Here is a 25,490-nt window from a genome sequence, read left to right as displayed (position 1 = left end):
AGCTAAACTAATGAAAAGCATCATGGAAGTGACAGGAAGATTAATTAAGTTCCTCCAGTTGTATTCACGTGTTGTGGTACAGAGTTCCTTCGGGTACTGCTGCAGTTAAATGGTATTCATGGTGACAAATATTGCACATTTCCAGAAGTGACACTTCTGAGTCAAGGGTAAAAAACACATTTGGTAGTTTTAGCCCATGAAGAATGTTCAAAACCAAAGATGAGCCTCTGTGGTTGTTTAAAATATACAAATGTAACTTGCTCCTTCCCTTCTTATCCTTTAGCGTTACCTCAGGAGATTAGTAAAGAATCACAAAATCTGCATTATTGTGTAGTATGTATTAAACTGCTCCAGATGGCTTCAAAATAAAAACAAACCAAACTTCTAGCTGATGTACTTAGTATATTTGATTTGAGGCACAAAAATATGTGTGCTTGGAAACATTTTCAATTACTTTTGGAGGCTTACAAAGTTGTGGCTTGTTTGCTGTTCTTTCTTTCTGCACTGCGGTCACTAATAGGAATGAAATAACTTCAATACATAAATTTCCAAATTATGTGGAAATGCGAGACCCACTTAGCTTGCAACAGTCTTTTAGTTTTGGGATGCATTTGATGAATTAATAGGCCAAGTGTTGTTTGGATTGTTTCTCCCATTTTATTTTCAGAAATGAATGTTGCCACAAAAAAATTTTGTTCTTAATAGGTCTCTCTGTACAGTAGACAAAATTTATTTCAGAAAAATCTGAAAACCGCTGAGATGTATGAGATCTTTTAGCCTACTACACATGATGCAGAGACTTAAAATGTTGTGTCACTAGCATATTTGTTGACTATTATTATACTTCTGCCAGCAAAGTGTTCCTCAATGTGCTCCTGCATTTGCTAGAGATGATCTGTGGTCAGCCTCACTTACTGACATTCATCAAAGCGAATTGGTAAGAGTTTGGGTATAAATCTAATATTAGTTGCCTCCTGGGAGAGTTCAAGACTGGAAGAGAGTTTTCCAGGAATCCTAGGGAGTTAACTAGGTGCATTAATATTAAATAATAATTAGTCTTTGCAACAGACTTGCCTGTGAGTGGCTTTAACGCTTATTATGGTGGAATTGTTTAAATCAGTGGATAGATAAAAAATCAGTAGAAAGCACAGAACAGAGGAGCTACTTCATGAAGTTGACCCTCTGTCTCTAGATCAAGTCGGGTATGGGGAATAACTTATAGCTTTCCCAGGTCTGCAGAAGTATAGGGTATGTGCTGTACTTCTGGGCCATGTGTGCTGTGTACTTTTTGTTTATTCCTAGGAGGTGATGTTTTGTGGGTTGTTCTGCATTTTGAAAATCTGCCCTTTGTGGCAAAGCTTTTACCAAGGGGAGAAAGGGCAGAAGAACTCAAGGTAGAGATGCTATTATGAAAAAAGAGACAGATTGTTGGAAAAGAGGATTTCAGGGAGTAGAAGTTGCTTCTTTTATTAGAAATAAGAATGAAGGCTAGCTGGTTTAGGAGAAGGTAATTTTTTTCTTGTTATGTTTATGCTATTGTTGAGTCACAAGAGTTTGGGGGTTTTGTTTTTACAAGTGAACCATGCATGAAAATATGATAATTTTGCAGTTGGCCAGTATCTGTAGCAAAGTTAAATGCTGGTTAACCTGTGCTGGCTTGTTGAGGGTTGGAGAATTTGCACCATGGGCTGACATCATGGGCTAATTTCCTCATTCATTCTGCATGATCCTGCATGCACAGACTGGGTCTACTCAAATCTCCAGGCACACATAAGTGTTTGCTGCTCCTGACTGTACTTCCCTACAGCTGTTCTCAGCAGAATCCTCAATGCTTGCATTAAAACACTAGCCATTTGGGATTGCAATTACTAAACTAAACCTTGCTTTCACTGACAGTGACAATATCCCACTCAGGGAATAAAATTTATTTTTTCTTCCTTGTTTGAAACCCTACTTCTTTTTGCAGCTTATTAATGTTGTATGTGTGTAAGTGAAAGCAGAGTTTGTCATAGAGTATGTGAATTTGGGCTGTGAAAGCTTTCCAGTGATTTTTCCCTCCTACCTTGCATTTCTGTAGTTGAAATGAAACTAAATTGAGGTTCTTGTTTCAATTTCTTTGTTTACTTAAATTGCATACTTACTCTCAGAACACAAGTAAGATGCAATAAGGAGGAGGGAGGTTGTCCTTCTTGTTTTACATCCTACAGGGCAAAACAAAACTGGAGGTAACATTCAGAGCCAAGTAGTGGAGAACATGTCAGTCAGAACACGTGGCACTTTGGTGTTTACATTGCCTGAGGATCTGACCTGCCATCAGGCACCACCAAAGTGGTACAGGTATTGTAGCAGAACAGCATTTCAAGAAGGGGTGTTTAAAGGCAGCATGGTCCTTGCCTGAGCACTAATAGCACATCTACACAGACACGAGTATTCTGTTCCCATAGCATGAATTAAGAGGCATGCTGGCTTGGTGGAACATTGAGGTAGCCTACATCTTGCAGAGTTTGACTCCTGGCAGAATAACCCAATCCTTTTTTTTTCTGTGATAGGGTAAATGCAGCTTAACAGGCAAATGCTGTGCCTGGGTGCAGACTGTCTTAAAGGACGTCACGCAGTGCCTCTGCAAAAGCACTTCAGAGCTGGAAAAGGAGCTGAAGGATTTCACAGAGAATTGATTCTCTGAGCTTTTACCCTCCATGAAGGGAGAGGAGGGAATGCTTCTGCTGCAGAAGGCTCCAGATAGTAGCTTATACCTACTGCTCAGGGAACATTAGAGTGTTTCAGCTGAGATATTTTAAATCAGTCTTTGAGGATGGTATTTTCCCTTTTAGTGAGGTGTCCTTCCCTGTGTTTTAGAAGCAAATGAGCATTGTAATGATGAACTAAAGGAAAGAAATGTGCTATGAATACCCTCTGTTACTTGCTGTCCACACTGCGTAGTTGAAACATAGACCATGATTTCTAGACAGCTTTTTTTTTTTTTTCTCCAGAGATTTTTAGACGGCATTTCTTCACTGTGATTTAAGATCTGCTTAACTTACGTTGTTGGTCAGTTTGACCCACACAAGAAGATTTGATCTTCCTCCCTTGTGCACTGTGGCCTCAGAGTGCACTCCTGCACTGTGTGCTTTTCAGTCATGAATCAAAGCTTATTTTGGAGTTTCTGTGTGCTGTGGATCTCTTGTTTAAAGGGCTTGCCTCTTGGTAGGGGCAGTTGAAATAAGAAAGGGCGCTGAGAAAGGCTAGGTATCAGAAATGAATAGCTGTGGGACTGTGGGTGAGGGACAGGACTGAAATTGGTGTCCCAGTTCCCCGTCAGTGTTTAATCTCAGTAACATTCATACAGGTGGCAGGAAACCTCATGAGGGCAATGCTGCAGAGGACTCTTGCTGGGAGATGCATAGCGGCACTGTATACTAGGGCTCTTACCTCTGCTGCTGCAACTGAAGCATTCCTTGGCTGCTCTGCTGCTGTGATAATTTTGCCTGAAGTGATTGGACCTTATGAAATAGTACTTATTGTGTGGTGGTTTTACAAATAAGAAGTGGAGCTTTAAATGAATTATACCTGTCATCCTCTTTCCTGTAGAATGAAAGCATTCATCCCATTAGATCCTATTATAATGAAATAAACGCTTCAGCATACTGTCCATTACTTTTTACCTTTATTTAGTATAAGTGTATTATCACTGATACATGCCAGACTGACAGCAGGAAACCAATGTCCTCTATTGATTCAGAGAAGAGACATGTATGCATAAATAGAGACCGCATTGTCTTCACCACACTGCCGCACTGGTGTGTTGTCGGCTCCATCCCGAGGCACTGCCATGTACATGGTGGGCAGCATTCTGGTGTTTCTTTGGTCCTTCTTCCTCTGAAGCTGCTACTGGTTCATATAGCATCAGGTATTGTGTGGGGACCTATTTACAACAAAGTTAGGACCACTTCATTTGCCACAGAATAATAGAATACCTACCAGCTGCTAATGACTTATCAACCTGGGCCAGAAAGCAACTAGAGACCTGGAGGGTGAAAGGTTATAAACTCCATCACAGATCCTCGTTGTCGTATGTCTCCTGTCTTCATGCTTTTTTATTCAGGTGAAGAAATTGTAGTTGAAAAAAATCAGTTCAGCTGTATTGAAATTAAACTACCTATTTGCCAGTTGCTTTTTAAAAATAGAAACAGACTTGTTTTTATCCAACATTTGGTTTGAAATCGTTCATTGAAGTGAAACTATTGATTTAAAAAAAAAAAAAAAGTCTTAGGGGTACATGATCTTGCAAAGTGCCAGCCATCTTTATCTTCTGTTGAAGTTGGGGTATTGAGGCACTCAAAGCTTCTCCTGGAGCCTGCCCTTCAAAGAAAAATACACTAACAATATAGGCTTTGTCTTTCCCATCTATTATGTAATTGAGCACGTTATGTCACTAAACGCGTTTACTGCCAAGAAAAAAAAAAGCCTGCACAATTTTAGAAGGGCTTATTTTTTTTTTGTCCAAACCAGAGCTAGGTTAACCAGGATATAAGAGCATGTCGTTGCGAGCTCGAAACGAAAAGATCTGTTTGTAGTACTCTTAGTCCTGATGTCACAGGCACAGCAAGGACATCAGAAGGAGGAGTCAGATTACAGTAAGAATGGGCAGTGCAGCATGCAGCCGGAGTAAACGCTAAATCAGACAGGGATTGTATCAGGGATAAGACTGCCTGCAAAGCGCTCATCCTGAGGAGGCACACTGCTCTCTCACGCTTCTCGTGCTGGGAAATTTCCACATAATGTAGAATGAAAAAGCTCTGTTTTACATGTCAGCCCTGTGCAGGAGCTAATGCTGAATACACAGCCGTGGGATCCTGACTGCATGATTAATGAGAAACATAATGTATTTTGGTAAGTGTTAACCGTGATGTAATTCTGCTTCTGCTCACATTATCAATAGGAGTGATTATTACAGATTTCGGATTCAAGAACATTTCGTGCTGGCACGCACCTAAAACTGACAACTGGGGAATCCTGCCGGCTGTGCAGTTTGAAAGGATTCCATTGTCTAGGAAATTTTCTGTTTGAGTGGGCTACTGCGTAGTTCTAGCGGTTTGAAAAACAAGCTAGATAAGATGAACTCGTGCTAGGTTTGTTTTAAATGAACTTGTGTTTCATCTGCTGAGAGGGGATGGGAAATGCTTGCGAGGCATGGGAAGTTTTAGATGAACTTAATGTAATGGACGAGCTGCTAGTGCACTGTCAGTGCTGGGGAGGCACAGCGAACCTCAGTATTTCATTCAGCTTTTAGTTTGAAGAATTCCAAGGTACAAAGGGGAAACAATGTTTTATTTTCAGTGCTGCAATTGCTGAGTACTCTGCATTGTGCATATCACCGGTGTGGAGTTGGCTCCTAGCATGTCACAAAATGCATATTATTTTAAGCCTTTAGGGGTCTTGGAGCTGTTAAATATTTGTGCAGAGTTTAGTTTTGTTGCTTGACAGAAATCTTCCTTCGGCTTACAGCTGAGCTGGCTGCACACCCTAAAAACATGCTGGAGTGTAGAGCTATGTTTGAGCAATGTAGTGCTGCAGTACTGGGCTGGGATGTACGATTGCAATATAATGCTGCAAGTTAGTGCTGTTAAAGAGCAAAGGAAAATAAAATAGAGAATTAGGTGGTGTGATGGAAAAATGCTATTCTTGGCTGCTTGAAATCTCATCTAGTCTCACTGTTAATTTATAGCAGCATAGTACTTAGAATGAACAGAGAGCAGGGAGTTGGAGGATTTCTGGGACATTCAGCAGCTTTCTCAGTTTCATTAAATATTGAACCAGGAGTTCACTCTAAGCTTAAAGGGAAGAACTTTTGTAATATTCTCAGCTCTGTCAAAAAAGTACTATGCCTTGTGCCAGGCTAAGGACTATCTTCTTATTTTCATAAAATTAAAGACTGTATGTATGTGTGATTTGTCTTTAACAGTGAAATACATCAATTATGAAAGCCGATAGATTTAGATTTAAACTGTCCTAGCAGAAAAAAAATATACAAATTGGTTGAGTTGTCAGAACTGTTCATTGTCCCTTTCAAAGATATATTTTCAATACTTTAGCTTTGCTACATTTTTAAAAGACTGAGGAGGAATAGGCAAGCAATATGTTTTTAGATTTGAATAATTTGGATTAAGTCTCTTCACTAATAAAGAAGCCAGGTTAACTTGCTATTAATTTCTTTCCAGTATTTTTCTACCTTTAACAACATGGCAAGTGCCAGATGGGCTGTTATTTGGTTTTTTGGTTGGTTGGCTTTTTTTTGACAATCAGTTTTTCTTGTGTGGGATTAGAAGTTGCAGTTTTCTGAAGTTATAGAGTTGGGGTATTAGGTATATGTTAGCTGCATGGTATTTAATTTTTAATTTTTTTCCTGTCTGTAATTTTCAGAAGCATGTAATGGTGATCAAACTTTTTTTGGTATTACTTTGAAAAAAAAAATCGCTGTATCATATGCTTATTTGTTTTCTGGTGCAACACAAGTTTTTTAATGGAAAAAACTGTGTTGTGCTTTGTGTAAATTTCACTACTGAGAGCAAAGCTGAAAGTTTCTGCTAGGCAGGTTCTCTGTCTGCTGTGTTCAGTCTGAAGTTTCCTTCAGTATTAAGTTTTAAATGAACGTTCTTGTTCCTGTCTTTTGCATAAGAAAGCGTGAGCTGGGGGATAATATTTACCTGTGGTTATTCTGGGTATTTTCTTGTTCTTTTGGGTATTTTCTTGCACTGTCAGTGAGAAGCAAGAACATCTGTAATCTCACCTGTCCCTGTTACTGCACAAAGCAGTATTGCACTGAGCCGGATGAAAGCTTGACTGCGTACATCGTGCATCTACTTTGATTTCAAATTGCTACAGCAATCACATACACAGAATAGACAGATTTTTATTTTTTAAGGAAAAAAAAAGGTACTTTAAATATTAATACAGAATTTTGTATGTTTTTTGGGGGGGTTGTTGTTTTGTAGTTGCTTTTTATTTTTTTTTTTAATCCATACATGCAACTATTGGGCCACATAAGTATAGAAAGGGAAGAAAAGGAAAGCATTTTTCTGTATGTTTCTATGCATCTTGTTTGCTTTTCTGGGCCTTCCTGTCGAACTGCTGCTGATGTGAGGTGGCATAGTGGGAAATGCGTGTGTGCAGCATAAGGTTGAAAGAAACATTGAAAATTACCATGAAAGTAAGACCTAACCCTCTGATAGCATTATTGTTATAGAGCAAGTGTTAATGGGTGAAGGGAGTTTTTAACTATCAGAGAGAGAAGTTGATAAATTTTGGAATTTGCCATCATATTTCTCTCTCTCTCTTTAAAGCTGTAGCCTCCAAGAAGGTATTCGTCCTTTATCTTACATCCTACTATGTGTATTTTACTTTTTGATCTGATCCTTCAAATAATTAAGCTCATTGTAACCCTTGTAAATTCATGAGCCATTTTTTTACAGTGCAACTGAATTGTGATGTAGTTGTTTCAAGAACTGCTAATTTTCACTCACTGTGCTGTGCTTTTGAGTTTGTTGTTTGGTCACCGTGGATACATTTGTTACTTATTGTATTGATTTTGCATTCAACATTTCAAGTTGAATAGGAATATGGGATTGTAATAATAATAGTAATAAAAACCCTACAAAATGATGTAGTGTGTTTATGGAGTAAGCCAAAAGCCAATGAAAATAATACATTTCTGTTAAGTGTTATCATAGGGAGACGTTTTGTGCTAAAGAACATACATATGTACCTCAGAGCAACTTTTGCCTGTATTTATCGCCAAGTTAATAATTTAGCATAAGATAAAAGTCAGCTGTGACCATTCTCAGCCGTTCCGAGAGGAGGAATGGTGGGCGGCTCTCAGTGCTACAGAGCTGATGTTGCACACTGATGAGGGAGAGCCTCCTCTAGTCCTGCTCAGCATGAGGGCTCTGCTGTGGCTAATGGTCAGAGCTGCACCTCTACACCTTAAAAGACCCCACTGGCCACTGTCACCTTGGCTTGGCCACCTTGCCATGACTGCACCTTCCTGGGCCTGGCAGCGCGGGCGGCCACGGGAGCTGGCTTGTCCGGGAGCGCAGTGGCCCCACGGCCGCCCCTGGGGCTGGGGTGGCTGGTGTGGTCGGGGCAGGTGGCAAGTGCTCTTGGCCAGGGGAAGGGGCAGAGCTGCTGCTGCGTGTCCTGCACCGCTCCAGGCACCGCGGCCGTGCAGCCGGAGGGAACGCCACAGTGATATTGAGGTTCTGGGACAGTGAGCACGGGTCCTGAGGGCTCGGGGAACCTGGCTGGAACCACGAGCAAAGCGAATCCTTCACCCCCAGCACCAAAAAAAAAAATCACTGTACCCATACTTTGGCCTTACTGAAGAAGCACAATCCAAATAAATTCTAAAATTAAAATTTACAAAGAAAAGGCAGAGGGAAAAAGGAGAATATTGTAGCTTTCTTTTTTCTTTTTTTCCCCCCCTTCTCTCCCTGCCTCCTCTGAACCTATTACTGTTTTAGTAACTTTTCTTCTCAATATTTCACATTATACAGGAAATTAATATATTGGCATGGAAATACTATATATAGCATTAAGGGAAACAAACAAATAATTTTACTCAAAAGTGCCATAACATTTCTGTTTGTATGGTGGCTGTTTTAATCTTTAGGGTTTTTTTTTTTCAGTCAGTGTTGCAGAATGTAGTAGTTCATCTGCATGCATGCTACTATTCTGAATATCACTTTTTATTTCTGGAACACTTTCTTTAAGAGATTCATGCTGGATGAGTCATGGAATAAAAAGAATACTTCCCCCCCACACCCCGAATATCATCACCTCTTTAAAGAAAACACACATTGTAGAAGCCAACTGACCAAATGCTGAAACAGGTTTGTTTTTTTTTTTTTCTGTTTCAATGAAAATATTTGGTTGTTACTGTTTTGTTTTTTTTTTTTAGGAGGTTATATTTCCTTCTAGGTTAGACACTGTGGAGGCCTTTAGTACCATTTCTGTTTTCATTTAAGTCAGGATGAATCGGTGTTGATAAGGCTGTTCTTTTAAAACGTTTTGAGAAGCACAGATACTGGATTACTAAATGTGTTTTATCACCAGCCATCTGCAATAAGAAAGTGTAGTTAATATATAATGGATGCTGTGTGTGACAGAAGAATTCAGCTGAGCAAGCCAATATATAGGATCTTGAATACTGCAGGAGCCTGATGTTTATATTTGGAACATTACAGCCTCCTGGGCAGTGAAGTTCATATCTTGAAGCACTGAATAATCATTAATGCATGTATACATAATAACAATAAAAAAATCCTGTTTGAACTTACAGAAACTGCTCTGTGCTAGATTGCACCCTTTTAGTTTCTGTTAGAGAAACTGTTAAGTTAAAATGCCTCAAAATACATTCAGTATGTTATGTTAAATAAAAGGTCCTTTTGCTATTTCACAGACAAAAAAAAAAAAAGTCATTCCAAGTGTGACTTTTCTGGTGGGTGACAGAATTGCTCCAAACCCAAAATTGGAATCAGTAGCTTCCTGCTTCATTAGCGAAGATTAGATCACAGTTGCTTCAGCTGAAGGTCCTTTAACAAAGTGTGTGTGCACTCACGTGCTCTTGTGAATGTGTGTCTGTGCATATTTTAACTGGGTTGATTGTAGAGTCTAATCCTGCATTCCTTCCCATCAAATATCTTTCTTCTGTTAAGAAATGAAATTAAGAAGAAACTAGATTTTAAAAATTTTGATTGTGATATCATACATCTGTTTTCTTTTCCTTTTTTCCCTAAAAGGCAACACATAAATTTTTACAAAGTATTTTCAAATAATGAGAGCCTTTGACTCTATTTATATTAGAGTCATATGGCTGATATGCCTCTGTGCCTGTGTGCAAATATCCTTCCATGTTATTTGGATTTTGTTTCATAAGCTAGTGGCAATTCTAGAAATTCTTGCAATTATAAAAATCTTAATCGGGTTACAGGAAAGCCTTTAAAGATTTTGCCTCTCATTGCACTAAAGAAGGTGGTGGTATTTGAAAAAGGAGAAATATATTTGGACTGGGAAAAGGAAATATTTCAATTTGCCATTAGATCATGAAAAGTTCTTGAAATACAATAGAGGTCATAAGGGCTTCCGTTTTTAAAAAGGAGATATTACATGTAATATACTGCAAAGATTAGTTTTGCAGCTGAAATTGCATAGATGATTGGTAACATTCAGAGAAAATGCAGCAAAAGAGAGAAATACCAAAGCTTGAAGTGGCCAAGATTGCACTTGAATTAAATTGCTGGGGATGAAAGTGGAAAGAAGCTTTCCTCTATTGTAGGGCTCAGTCATTATATGGCAAAACCACATTTTGTAGGTCAGGCTGTATGCTCAGTTATTTTAGCAACACTTCTTTGAGAAATCTACTTAGGGGTGAAAAATCTAATGCATGAAGCTGCATTACTGACTCATATGCTCAGACCTTCTTGCTCATTTTGTTGACCATTTCCTTCAGCTCATCAGTCTCATGCTCATGATCATATTCCTCTTAGACAACCTTTTTTCTGTGTACATATTCACCATAAAGAGTTACTGCAATCTTAAACATGGTATTACAGCTTAAAGTAGCTGGCAAGGGTCTGGATCGAATGTAAAATATGAGAATGCAACTGTAATTTCAGATTGGAATTGTAAGGGAGGCTCTAATGAAAGTTCAATTCCTATACACACTTGCCTCTTGTTAATAATACAGTGATTATTATTGTGTGATAATACAGTTCTGTCTCTTTTGATGCTTAAAATAATATCCATTTTAAATTTCTTCAGGTTTGAAAAAATAGAAAGACATCTTGAGTCCTTATCTGGTGTTTAAAAAAAAGTACTTTTTCTCTCTCTGCCCTTTTTTCCTCCTTTTATCCTTATTTCCCTCCCCCATCTATTTTAAAAAGGTTGGGTTAGATGAATCTATTTATATTTTTTTTATACCTCTGCTAGTTGGCTGAACCAGTTGTTTGGAAATCATGAGAAATTCTTTCATCACTATGAGATGAGGTCCTGGATCTTTTACTAAGCCAACTAATTTACTCTGTTTTGTAGTCCCTGCAGGTTTCAGACTTTAAAACCATAATGTAACACTTGCTTTTCAAGTAAAGCTTGAAAAGCTCCTGGGGTTTGATAATGTATAGTATCTTCATCTCTGGAGCAGTTACAGGAGATACAAAAATGAGATTGACTGTGTCTGCTAACTCTGGGCATGGCTGTTCGAAATTTTAGCATATGCTTAGGGTCTCAAAGGGCTTTGGCTCATACTGGTAGTTTTTATACTGTGTGCCGTTTATGTGTTCTCTTTATTACAATGCAAACCAGCAGTCTCTTTCCCAATTCTCTCGATCAGAAGACAAGACAGAACCTAAAAAGCAGGTTTATGCTAGAAAACCTCCTCTGAATATTAAAATTTCTTGAGAACAAAAGAAAAAAGCTAGGCTTAATTTTCTCTTTGAGTATTACTTCGTAGTGGTTCTCTCATTTATTTACTTTTTATGCTGTAATTGAAAAAGCAGATGGACAATTCATTCAAATGAAAGCAGTGAAAATTTTCTCAGCTTCTTTTGTTCTTGTTGACCTTGTTTACTCAGTTTGTTTACTATGGAGTCTAGTAAGTTATGAAGATAGAGGGAGATAATTGCGTTTTCCAATATTGTTACCCATCATTGCACTAAGGATCAATACTGAATGAAAAGAAAAAAGAAAAAAAATCAACACAGAAATCCAAGTCAGAAAACACAGAACCTTGACCAGATCTTCAACAGTGAATGCAAAAGGAAGGAGCAGGTGGAGAGGAAGGCAGTCTTGGCATTGCAAGGAGAATCAGTGCTCTTTTTGCTAAGCCAAGTCGTTTTTCAGTAGTGACCTGCGGGTCTACTGTCTCTATAGTGCAATGTTTAGCAAATTAGGTTTTGTTTGCTGGTATTTACCTGTGATAGCAAATCCACTCACCTCCTGTCAAAACCAGCAATGTAACAGGTGCATTCAGTTTGCCAGATATGTGACTATTATGTAGCAAGCACACTGTTTCTCTGTTTTTCTATTATTGCTGGTAAATTGTGCTGCTGTAAGCAGCAAATTTTTCAACAGCAGAAGTTGCATAGCTTGTCTGCTTTTAGGTAGCATAGAAAAAAGTAATAACTTTGCAGACATATGTCAAACTTTACATAATCTCCTATTTAACTTTGCAATTCCTGTGTTTTAAAGGGCAAATTCTAGCAAGCCAAATGGGCCAAACATAAAAAGTCATGTATGCATATGTAAGGATGTATTTAAATCCTTTTGCTTTTTGTCTCCTTCTGAGGGCATGGTAGCCACATTAACATGGGTACTATAAAGCTACTGAACTGTATTATTTCTAGTACCCTTACAAGATTTCAGCACTCAAGACATGATGTAATCATTTACAAACATTTGTCTCGCCAATTCTGACCACAGTCTGTCTGCCTTGTTAAACTGGTTGTTTGGTCCTCCTTTCCACATGCAGTGCTAGGGCAGTTGCAACAGCCTCCTAATAACACATTTAGATTCTTAGGCTTAAATCTTGGTAGCCCTGAGTACTTAAAAATTGTACTGGTCTACATGGTATGATTTTCCTCTTCCCATTATTTCTTCACTAAAGAAGGTTTTGAAATAACAACTCTTTCTTTTTTTTTTTTTTTTCTTTTCAATTGGGTTGAGGTAAAAATTTTCATTACATTTATAAATTCCTAATAGTTTTCCCTTTTTTCATTTTTTTTCTCCCAATCCTTTGCAGTATCTTTGTCGAACATAAAATATATATTCCTGCATAGGTATAGCTGGTAAACCTACTAACTCAATGCTAGTTAGCACTCCATCCATATTAGCATTTAGCTCTACACACTCTAACAATGCAGGCAATAGGTTACCTGCATGAAAACATGCAAGTTTTCAGGGTTGAAAGAATCAGTGGCCCTAAAGAGGGACATTACTACACAAATACCCCCACAGATACGCTCCTTCAGGTGAATGAGCTTACTGAATGTAATAAACAAACACAGAAAGGCTGAAAACACATTAAAAAACAATCAAAGCAAGACTGCAAATCTCTCTAGCACTGTAGATACAATCAGAATGTGATTGCAGAACGACACATTGAGTGTGTGAAATGTGTGTAGACTCTTCTGGCAGAGAAAGGCAGGCAGCAGGTAAAGTGAGGTGGCCTGCTGGTGCTGCAGCAAAATGGTCCTGGCAGCACCACCCTCCACAAACACTCCAAGATGACCAAATAAAACTGCTCTGTTTTGCCACTAGCTTGAAGCAGAATTGTCATCACATGCTATCATCAACACACAGCGAAGGAAAAATATTTAAATAGTCTGAAATTAACATTCTGAAGACCATGTATTATGATGCTATATGTCACTGTGACACCCAGAAAACTCCACAGATTTCAGGAAAAAAATGCAGATGTGTAGAACATTAATTTATTTTTACTTCTTATTATCCCCTGCCCTATTTTAAAAAAAAAAGAAAGCTAAATGTATCCAAAAGATTCAGTGTAGGGATGAAAAACAGAAGAGAACTGTCTCAGGTAGGCAGTCTTTGTTGATACTTAGCATTGAAAAACATTAACAATTAATAGGCTAAAATATCCCTTAGTTTTTTCTAACAATGTTTGTGATTTGTATAAGGTTTTTTGTGCATTTCTAGTAGGAACATTTCTTCACAGGAACATTCACAATGATAAAAATTGCATGATACTTTATTGTAATTTATTGTAGGAAGATTTTTTATGTTAAAAGCTGTGCCAGCACATTTTCAGCAATACAAAGATCACTTTAGATTCATCTGCAAACAGAAATATTGTCATCTGACCTCAGTATATAGTCAAATGAATTATGAATATTTTATATCAAATATCTGTTTGAGAGACTCCAGCTGAGCTAATATCTTCCAAATCACAAAGATAAGAATAAATAATGGTAATTATAAATTGTTAGCCCTTTCTAGATGCTTACAGCAATAGATGGTTAATGCTGTCAGAGAATGTTTACCATAATGAATAAGTTAACCTTTTAAAAAAAATCTTTGTGAGGTGCCTTTTATGGGCAGATATCCAGTTTTTCTGGAAGTCTTTCAGTCTCTGTAGCCATATTCTATTCTAGTAAATAATGTAGTGAGCTGATTGTAGTAGTAAATTAAGGTAATATTGATGGTTTGTCTGAAAGAAGTTGGGCAGCTTTTGAAAACTCTTGGTATAATGTAAGTATGACAACTGCTAGCAGGTATCAAAAAAAGCCCTTGCAATTTCAAGGGTCTTTCAGAAAAAATTGAGCTTTCCTCACTGATACTGTTTTTACTGAGTCAGATCTGTTCGTGGAGAAGGAGGGTGTTTCAGAAAGTAATTATTATTTGTAATGAACTGTGGAAAGTGTTGGACTGTGCTAACAGATTTGCTTGAACTCAATTTCATTTACTGCACCTAACATCCTGGGAAACTTCCATGGCTCCCAGAAAAGTAAGAGTTTCAGCTGTGCTAGAATATTAAACTAGGCCTATTCTAATTAATGTAACTGCCAAATAATTTGTGACAGTTGTGCCTAAAGTCTCCAGTCATCTAAAATGCGAGTTAAATGCTCTTTGAAAACTTAAATCTGATCATCAGCAGTGTAGTCAAACTCTGGCAGCCAGTTGGGCAGTGGGTCTGGGGTAGAGGCAGAATGAGCCGGTGATGGTGAAGGATTTAGCTGTTTGTGTTGCAGATCCTCTTTAAATAGCTGTTCCCTGTACCTTTGCCAGAAGGGGCAATAATTGTGATGGAAATATGAGCTGGGTGGTTGGATAATTTCAATTGCATTGGCCTTGTGTGGGCGGTCTCACCTATGGGAAGATGCATCTGCAGAAGGGAATGCAGTGCTGCCGGTCTCACCATGCTACAGGAGTTCTGAATACCTGTGGGGCTAGACTCCATCATTCCCTTGTCCACCTCAGCTTTGATGATTTCCATAGAAAGGCTCAAGACTCAATAGGCAATGAAAAAAAAATTTTTTTTTTCTTTTCAGGAAGTGTTTTAAAACCACAAACCTCTTTTCTATAAGCTTAGCATGCAGCTTTCTACTGCAAACACCTATGGTCGTTATTGTTCTTATTAATTTCTGTTACCAAGTCATCTGTGCCAATAAGGATAACATGGAATTTTTGAATCAACTGGACTGTTTAGTTCTACACAATCCTAGGCCTAAACCAATTCCCTCTTAGTCTTAAATTTGCAAGGAATTCATCTATGTGTGTAGGATGGTGGCTTGCAAGCATTCCTGATTATGTACAAGTTTGTAGAGTAACTCTTAATTCACAATAGTCCTATTTTTATTTTAGTTTTATTTACTTTCCAGGGGGCCTTTTTGAATGCCTTTCCAATGCCTTTTTGAACTCCTCTTTTGCCTCATTAAGGCACATTATTGGCAATATCATTAAAAAATCAAGATAATTCATTGAATAGTTTAGTAGTTTCTGGTGATTCTCCTTCAATTAAGAAACTGCATTAGTTAAGCAGAACAGCAGCAAGAAGAAAAGTCTAGGGTTTCTTATCTTCCCCAACTCCCACCCCCACCCCCTCACTAGCAGAGGAGGCTTAACATTTTTCTTAGAGCATCATCTCATACAGCTCTGTTGAAGTTTCTGACCACAAATCATATCAAGCTATCATTTCTGTGGGTTTGTAGCTCAGCCAGAAAAAGCTGCATGTGGGAGAAGTTCATTTCTAGTCTGCAGGATTTTGACATTTGCAGTTGTGTGTCTGGAGCTACTGAGTGGACGTGTATTAAAATTGTATGTGGGTAATAGTTTCTAGTGACAAGGAAACTGTAATTTGTAATTAGAACGTTGGTTTGACCTTTGAATTTGAAAAGGCCAAATAACATTATACTGCTATAATATATGGCAAATTTGAAATTTATAGTGAATTTTAGGGGTAAAGAGATAAAATCTTGTACTAAATCATGTCCAATAAGAGGCCCATGCTGTTAGAGCAAGACCATGAAATTAAGCAAATATTCTCAAAAATAGATTTCCATGAAAAAAATTAAAGAGTTTCTAGTTCCCTTGGGTGTGTATAGGCATTTACTGCTTTACATGGGTTTTTCAGTGTGTGATAGCTCTAAGAAATATCTCATGACAACTTTTCCTAGCTTTCAGTGAGCAGAAAGAATCCTGAAATCATGTGAGGTGGTAAAGCTAACACAAGGGACTTTCTAGTTGTTTTTTTTCTTTTTTTTTTTAATTTTATTTTTTTATTTTGGCTAAAATCAGCTTGCTTACACCTGCAGAGGAAGTTGTAGGGAAACACTGAAGTGCCTTACAAATGCAAGAAATGGATATCTTGTGAGAACCAAATTCTCAACAAGTTGTCTAATTACTTCAGGCTGTCAGATACTGAATTATACTGAATTTTTTCAGTTTTTTTTGGTGTTCTTGGGGTTACACCAGTCTTGGTAGTCTGACTTTACCAATGTAGTAGCATGACTAGGCATGGTATTGGCAATGTTCTACAAAAGTATGTTGAAAAGTGCCCAATGTAGCAACCTAAAGATGAACTCTGCATTGTTTTATTTTGTATCCCTGCTGCAATCCCAAGGCTACAGGCAACCTCTAGAACTTCATAAGAGTTCTGTTAATACAGTTGGTGTTTGACCTTGGGCACAGAGATTTATTTTACTTTCACAACTTTTGGAACTGTAAATCCTCATGTAGCTGAACACCTGGGTCATTTGATGCTTTCTGCGAACTTAAATGGTCAGTTAAATGAGAAATAAAATGTAAATTTTTTTGCCATGTGGTAGCAACAGAATACATAGCAACATGAATCAGCTGTCTCTCCTCTAGGTTTTGTCAATGTACTTTAAGTATAATTTAGCTGTCTTAAGAGTGTAATAAAGAAATCCTATCACTCCCGATTTAAATTTTACCTGCATTTAGACAAAATTACCCCGTATTTTGCCCAAGTCCAAGTGAAACAGTATAGCCAGAAATACAGGTTTTGGGAGTCTTTTCTTAGATGATAAATCAAGTCTTTCTGTAAAGCAGAAACAAAGGCAGCAGATTTGCGATGCTACAGATACGGCTTCTGCTCCTCTAAAGTTGAACGTAGGGTAAGGTCCCAGCCTAATGCAGATATGTGGACAACATAGCTGTGCCAGCATCAGCGGTGTAAGGCTGAAGAAGATTGTGCAGATCTTGAATTTTGTCATGGTTTGGCCAACACTGCTGAAATTTTCTCAGCGTTTCAGGTTCACACGCCCAAAACATTCTGCTGTGAATCAGGTGATTTATGTTTAGTTGCAACTCCAGATCTGTAAAATTGGCTTGAGTTTAAGCTCTGGAATGCAACCCTTATACAAGCAAGCTGTGTTTGGTTTCAGGTTTCTTAGAGGCTTGCATGCAAAATTGCCTCATTACTTGAATTGATACCTCTCATTAAGCAGATTCAGTGTGCTGCAATAATTGTCCTTTAGTATTTCAGCTCAAACTAATACCCAGTGTAACTCTCCTTAAGCCACTGGAATCATATAGAGAGACTGTCTTCTCAACTCACTGTCTTTTTTTAGTGAGGTTATGGGAGTTTTTTAGGGCCATTTCTAGATACAGGAAGTGGCTTCTGTCACAGGAACTGTATTCTTGTCACTGGAATCATTCTGAATATTTTTTAATAACGTCAGAAAGAAGGGATGGGCGTCTTGCATCTTTGGCAATATACTTAGAGTATCTTCATCTTCATCTGCTGTTTATAGTTTCATCATGTATTTCTCTTCTGTATCTTGGTACTTTGTGGGTTTGTTTTGGTTTTAAAGAAAACAGTGACAAATTCTGGATTATACAAGCAAATTCTCTTGTATATAGTGATGTGGGTTGTGTATTTGGGGTTTTGATTATTCCTTCAAATTCAGAACCCTTGGTAAATTTTTAATTCCTTTTTAGTAGAATTGTAGATCTCTTTGTTTAAAACTCATTGTTATGGAGCATTTCAAATGTTTAGCCAGATGGAGTCACACAAATAAGAGATGGACCCCACTCCTGCATGCACTTCTGAATTTAAAAATAATTAACTTTTCTGATGTTGTTTCACTGATTTGAGGGATTGGAATAGTTAAATATGTGCAAAAGTATTTGTAGGATGGAAGTTTGTCTGTGGCTTAGCAAATCCTTGCATTTCTACAGCAATCTGACAATTGGTTGGCTCACTTCACTGGTTTAAGAGAATTTCATTTGTGGAAAATGTATTGTGAGATTACCTCTTATGGAAAGCAAAGATGGTTACAGTATGTGAGGCTCCCTTCAATCCTTAGCAGTGGAGTGGGAGGATGGGAGGAGGGATCTAGCTTGTCAGCACATGGCTCCGTTAAGGTTCTTTGCTCTTGCATTGTCCTCCTTGCTTCTTAGGTTTTGTAAAGTTCTTCTGATCAGATTAATATCCCAAATTCATTAAAATTCAAAGGTTTTATTTTTTTTAGAGGGGGTGACTTCTTCATCTCAAGTCATAAAACTACATTGAGAAATTACCTGAAACACTTGACACAAAATTCAATTAGATAAAAGCCTGTTGGCTAAATTTAGGCATTACTTATCTGTCTTATTCTGAAAAAGTAATAAAAATATTAGAAATGTGTCAAATGCTGGGATGCAAAAAAAGTTGAATTTGATTAGGTCTTCATTCCATATAATTGAAGCAAAGCAATGCAATGATTTGACATGGATCAGAGCAAATCTATCTATATATGTATACACACGTATATATAGCATACTAAATAACATCTGGAATTATAATAGATAGACTTAAAATTGTGAAGATGCAAGATCCTGATCCTTCTGATCTACATGAATTATCAGAAAAGCGTACACCGGAATTTTTCTCCTCTTGGTATTGTATTCTACTTTATCATGGTTACAAAGCTTGGTAGAAATGTCTTTAAAAACCCCACATTTCCTTTAGTATCTCTCAAATAATTATGTAATGCAACAGAATCAAAGTTATTGATCTTATTTTATTTTATTTTTGCCTCTCCAACAGAGAAAGCCTTAAAAATAAAATAAAACATGTCAGCTGAGACTTTTTTCCCCTGTAGAATAAGTTTTAGTGTCTTATGCCCAAGGCTTGATTTTTTTGAACACCTTAGGAAGAAGGTGGATAGCAAATAGCCTTTGACTACAACAAACTGAAAAGTTTGAGGTGAGTTGCTTTTATACTAGGCCTATTTCAAAATATATTTAGAGTTAGTTCAAGAAATGCTGAATTATAGACCATTAATAACCATAAGGCAACATTAGTGGATGCCTGATTTGATTTTTGATACACACAATGTGAAATTTTAATAGTTATATAGGGCTAGAAGTAACTATTTTGACTAGTGAGATTGTGTGAGCAAGCATGGCTCTCTCTAAAATGTTATTTAAACATTTTATAACATTTTCTGTGCTTGGCTCCTGGAACAGGGGCTATAAAATTTTAAGATGGCTTGATACACAAGCTTGATACATGAACTATGTTGTGGCTTGGACCACAGCATAGACAGGCTGACTGAAGAGCAGTCCAGGAAAGGTACTATTACTTGAGACTTTATCATATTTCTTTTTCCTTAGAGAGGGTTTCATGCTGTTCCTGGCCTATGTAAAAATGCAGATGAATAGTATTTGTCCCTTCAGCCATGCCTTGGTATCCCTAGCCAGCAGTGAAATCTGCACATTGGTATGCAGACCGCTCCTTGCCACCTTTCGTATCCCTGTGGGGGGTGGTTTTCCCTCTGGAGTTTTTGTTTGTTTGGTTTGTTGGTTTTTTGTTTTTTTTTTTCCTTTTAGAATTTTGCCCATATAAAATGGTAACCAAGATACACAGAATACTGGTCTGAGCCTTCTGTTTACAGCTTCAAGTGTGGTTGACTCAGGAAATCCTATAGTAAAATATGTATCAGAACCTATAAAAAATTTCTTTGCTTTTTGCGTGAGGTAAAAGCTCTGAATAGAGTGAATAATCACGTATGGCTTTTTCATGAAATAATTTTATGTCACATGATTTTAAAACACGCTTAAGGAACATCAGGATAGGATATTGAAAAAACTAAAAAGTCATAACTTCATGCAGGTTAAAGAAATGTGTACATATTTCTACATTTGCATTTCTTGGCCCACAGTTTGTACTGCTTTACAGAAAATTCTTATGTGTACTTGTGTAAACGTAACTGGACTATAATCAATAGAATTATCCACCAACAAGAACAATTTATATTAGCCAGGGGCAGGGATTCCCATTCATTAAATCTGTGGAGGACAAGCCTTTATCTATTTCCGTAGATGCAGCCTGGAGCATCCAACATGTCATGGATTAGATAAATTGGGCTTGACATGCCCGTGTTTCTGGAAAATAGGACAAAAATTTCTTTTGTCCTTTGTGTCTTCTCTGCAAAAGCAGTAGTGCTTTTCCCCCACCTAAAGGGAATGACAGGAGATAATTTTACTTGCTTGAAAAACTTTTTTTTAAATTATAGGCATATTTTACATAGAGATGTGAAAAAAAGACCTGCCAGCATTTTCACAAGTGTATGGAGAAGGACAGTCAAGCTAATAACTGCCACATATTCCAGCTCTCAGAGCATTTGCCTAAATCAGCTCCATCAGGTGTAAGCTTGCCAGAATTGAAGTTTTCATAGTCCTTTTTTTTATAAATAGCCATTTTGTTAGAACTTCTGCACTGTAAAAGAATGTATTCACTTCCCCAGAAAAACACTAGCCCTGAGGTCAAGGGATTTTTGTGGGCTGCTGGAAACACAAGCTAAATTTCTCCGTGAAATGAATACACATTTGCACAAATTTAGCTGCTCCAAAATGGTATCATTGTGCAAGTCTCCCCAGTCAGTCAACAGCCCAGCTATTGGGACATTCCCCTGAGGTGTTGAGGACTTACAGAGCAGGCTTCAATATAGGCCTTTGATTAAAACACAGACCTTGATTTCTTTACATTTTTGAAACTTAAAAAAAAAAAAATGTTTCTACTTTGTGTGTGAAAGTGTAGCTTCCATGTAGATGTGAAGATAAATTCTGACAGAACTTTGAAACACTGAAGAAGTTGAATTTTTGCTGTTTTCTCTTCTTGTCCATAAGCAATCACATCTTGAAGCAAAGCATCAGCTAAATTAGCAGGGAGGAATAGCTTAGTTATCAGTAACTTTACAATTGCTGTGGCATGTGCAAACCCACAGCCTGATTCAAAGATTATTAAAACATGGTTCTAAAGTGGTCCTTTATGACAGGGAATAAAAAGGTTTATGAAAGTAAATTCAATATAGTCTGTTTTGTTATGTTTTCCCTGTTGTGGAAGGGTCATGGCTGGCATCTGTTAGTGAGAATGAAGGTACCCAGCTTGAGCAGTGGAGTCAGTCCTTTGGAATTTGTACTTTCTCTTGTCTTTTTTTCTTTCATTGCAGCTATGCATGTAGAAGCACAATTGCACAGTTTCTGGATGAAAATAAAAACATTTACTCACCATGACATACTGTGAATTAACACCTAGTTCTGTGTTCCAGAATATCATATGACACATCTTAATCTCTGTTTAAGAAAGCAGAAAAAAAAAATAATAATTTCAGTTGCACAAGAGCAGCATGTGATTGCACTAAATAATATTTGGCAAAGATGTGATTTGTAGATACCATAGAGTTACACAATTACTGCTATTTAAGTGTGCTATAACATGTCCTATTTAAACTTTATTAAAGTAAAATCTGTGACTGGATATAGAATTTCCAGAAGACAATAGTTTAATTGATTCCGGCCAAGTTTCAAATTTCCCCCATTCATTTCCAACATCCCATTCTTTTATTTCCGGTCTTGTTTTGCCTTCTGCTATCTTACTTCCCCTTCTTTCCCCTCCATTTTTCCCTCTCCCAAACCTTATGTGAGCTCCTTCCTGTAGCATTTTCTTGAGGATTTTGTGTTCCATCAGCACCAGCTCTCCTTTCGTGGCTCCTTTGCTGAACTCAAAGCTCTGTCTGTCCTGCAGCGCAGAACTGCTGATAGTTTGCATCCCTAGCTTTTTTTCAGGCAGATGAAGAATGGCTCACCAGTTTATCAGGACAGCAAAAAGGTTCCTAGCAAGTCAGGAGTGATCTGCAAATTCCTGGTGAATTCCTCATCTCTTCATGCTGGAAGTCTGCTCTGTTGTCAGTGGTCATGCTTTTGTCTTGTGTGAGTGTTCGACTTGAGCCTGAACTTTCCCGCAGTGGGGCAAGAGAGCAACATCTGATGGCACAGCTCCAGTAAGATGTAAGCTGATATCTGTTGCTTAATGCTGAGGAGAGTGACTCTAATCTAATCTTCAAGTACTTGGGTACTTAGCAGAAGATATAGATATTTTTCTCTCCCCAGTGCAACAATTTACTTTTTTTTTTTAATTACCTGCTTATGAAAATCCAAGGTGTAGTCATGACTGACGTAGTGCATGTGTGATTTGAGATGGTATAAAATTCTGTCCTAGGAAGGTTCAAACCTAACAGTTAACAAAATATTTTATCCCTCTCTTCCCCTGTCTCCGTGGGGACAACAAACTGCCAAGCACTGTCTGCTTTTTCTTTGCTTCTCAATACAAAGCGTAGGTTGCCTGCTAGGAAAGCATCAGTTTTGCATCAACTTCTTTTTCCAGAAACTCTCAGCCACAGAGCCTCAGGCTCTTGCTTTTTGCACAAACAGCTGTATCTCCTGAGGCCTGAACTTGTTTCATTTCAATAAAGTATAGTAGAAGTTTATGAAAAGTAATGGGTTGGGGTTTAGAGGCAATTGGGCCTTGTGATCTAATAGCCTTTTTTTCTGGCTTTACATCCTGAGACAGAAAGATATTTGTGTTTGCTCTTTTGGTTAAATTTTCTTTAAGAACCTCATGCATTTCATTCAGAGTAGGAGTCAAGTTATTTCATTGTTGGAAAAAGTTCCTGAGCCAAATAAGTTGAAGTGTTTTTAATTCAGAAATACATACAGGAAATATAGAAATACATACAGGAAAAATGATGCTATGATCTATAATTTATCTTGACAAGTATCTTTCAAACCACTATGGACTGAAAAGTTATTTATGTCCACGAGCCTGTCCTGTAAAACATACTTCTATCTACTGTGGCACTGGTCACTATCCATTAGTAAATCCTGTGCTTTTGGTTCCATTCTAATTTTTCCACTTATTCTTTTACCTACCTATGAAAGATCATAAACCTAATAATTTTAAACACATATGTGTTGGGGTGATTTTTGTGAATCAAAATTTTTGAAACTGTTGTAGTTTCTGATGTATTGTGCAAGCATTTATGCCAGTATACATGGGAAAGAAAAATGAAAAATATTATTTTATTTCAATAAGTATGTGTTTTTGTTGCATACATACACATAGGTAGGCCTGTATATGCAACTCTGTGAGGTTTATTCAGGAGGGAGTCATGGTCCAGGCTATGCAACACTGGTGTAGGTTGACAGAGGTATTTTCATGTCTGTTGTTGTGTGTGCTACCTGTAAGACCAACAGCCAAATGCAGCTGCAAAACCACAGATTTTCTGCCACTTTTTTTCTCGATGCACCTCTCTCCTTCATTTCCTTCCACTCCTTCTGCGGAACTAGCTTTGACTTTGCTTTTTTGGCTTGGATTCTGCCACCCTTCTCCTAACATCATCACTTTCTGAAGCTGATCTGCCTGTAAAGCAACAGAGGTTTGACAGCTAGCAGAAGAGTGAAGTGGTACCCTGGAAACATGCACTTACTTGTCATTAAGTTCCACTTGCTTTGCACTATGCAGTTACAAATGTGTAAAAACACTTTCTGGTGAATTATTAGTGTTAAATGGGATTATTAGTGCTGAAGAGAAGATGCATTGCCACACAGAACTATTTTCATACAGTTTACTAGTGGAGTGTGTCCATTTCATGACATTAGTTACATATTCTTCTCAGTCATGCGCTTGTTTCATTTCAAGTAAAGACACCAGAAGTTAATAGTTACTTCTTCCCCAAGCATGCTTTTGAAAAATAGCACTTTTAAAGCTGATAATATATTCATCATATTCAATATATTCATAAAAATGAAAAACTCTTTGAAAATCTGTTTGCAATGCAGTGTTCTTCTGATTAATAAGCCTTGGAAATTTGTGCTCATTATACCATAAACATGACCTTTATAAAACCATCAGAAAAATCCAACCGCAGAATATGCCAGGTCAAAGACTTTTTAAAATGTCAAAAAGCGTAAAGCTTTAAAATTAATGTGATTTTTATAATACTTGGCTGATGCTTGTATTTTTGCTTAGCTTATTTATTTGTCGTGGGGGTTTTTTGAGCCTTTGTGGTTAGGATCTACCAGGAGACTGTGACCTCAGGGGAGCACACTTTGGGATGCATCTTAATCACCTTCAGCACTTTTTTGTGTTTCAATGTTTAGATCCAGTTAGTTTGTAACCACATTTTTGCTGGACATGATCTGATAAGAACTAGTATCTCTCCAATAGATGCTACAAACCATATACTGACCCACTGGTTAGGAAATATCCAAGATGTGTCAGTAAATATTGATGCAGTCAGTTCAACAATGTCACAAAATACGCCTGTAGGCTGAAAGGTGTCCAGAAACACTATGCATGCAGTTTTTTGGGGAAATGCACATTTGTAACACTGTGATCTTCCTCTAATTTCATCAGGTTGTAGCGCTCCTCTGAAAACACTCATGCTTCCCACCTTAGCTTGAGTCTGAAAATAAATATTTCTGCTGTAGGCTGGAAATCATGCTAGGGTAGCTGCTTTATGTGGGAATAACTAGCCAAGATCATCATGAAAAGAAAAGTCAAACCTGTTTTTTATACAGAATGAATCAGGTCAGAAGGGAACACAGTGGGTCATCTGGTCCAATCTCCCTACTCAAGCAGGATCATCCTAGAGCACAGGGCACAGGACTGCATCCAGATGGTTCTTGAGTATCTCTGGTGAGGGAGACTCCACAGCCTCTGAAAAATCTGTTCCAGGGCTCAGTCACCCACACAGTAAAAAAGTTCTTCCTCATGTTCACCTGGAACTTCCTGTGCATCAGTTTCTGCCCATTGCCCCCTGTCCTATTACTTAGCACCACCGAGAGGAACCCAGCTTCATCCTGTTGACACCCTCCCTTCCAACACTTATTTACATTGATGAGGTCCCTTCTCAGCCATCTTTTCTGTCCTGGCATTGCTGCATGGTGGTAGAAATGTCTCTGTACATTTCTAGCTCACTCTGTGCAAGGCAGGCGTTTTGCTTCCTTGGATTCACTTTCTTACCACAGAAAGTACAAAGTAGTACAAGACATGAGCTGTATAGGAAGGAACTGTAAAATAGAGCTGAGGATATGTAGTTTGCCAAAAGAAAATAGAATCATTAGTGCAGCTGTAGACTCATTGGTGAACTCCTCTTCCCTCTAGCATTTATGGCACCGAAGGAAGAGCAAGT

At 37.9% G+C, this 25,490-nt stretch overlaps 1 protein-coding gene across 6 annotated transcripts in view; it reads left to right on the top strand.

Moving 5' to 3' along the window:
• Window positions 1-25,490, top strand: part of ZNF385D (zinc finger protein 385D) — a 415,154-nt gene that overhangs the window by 246,784 nt on the left and 142,880 nt on the right. Inside the window, exon 1 of one of the 6 annotated variants that reach the window (XM_038127124.1) lies at window positions 4,303-4,890. The exons of the other annotated variants lie outside the window; for them this stretch is intronic. Within the exon in view, the coding sequence (XP_037983052.1) occupies window positions 4,869-4,890 (22 nt within the window). The 5' untranslated portion in view covers window positions 4,303-4,868. Of the gene's footprint in view, window positions 1-4,302; window positions 4,891-25,490 lie in introns of those variants that run through there. 6 annotated transcript variants of the gene reach the window in all.

This window comes from Motacilla alba, chromosome 2 (genome assembly GCF_015832195.1).
Source record: "Motacilla alba alba isolate MOTALB_02 chromosome 2, Motacilla_alba_V1.0_pri, whole genome shotgun sequence".
NCBI lineage: Eukaryota > Metazoa > Chordata > Aves > Passeriformes > Motacillidae > Motacilla > Motacilla alba.
The sequence above is the reverse complement of the archived record's forward strand: the minus strand, read 5'-3'. Positions and strand labels throughout refer to the sequence as shown.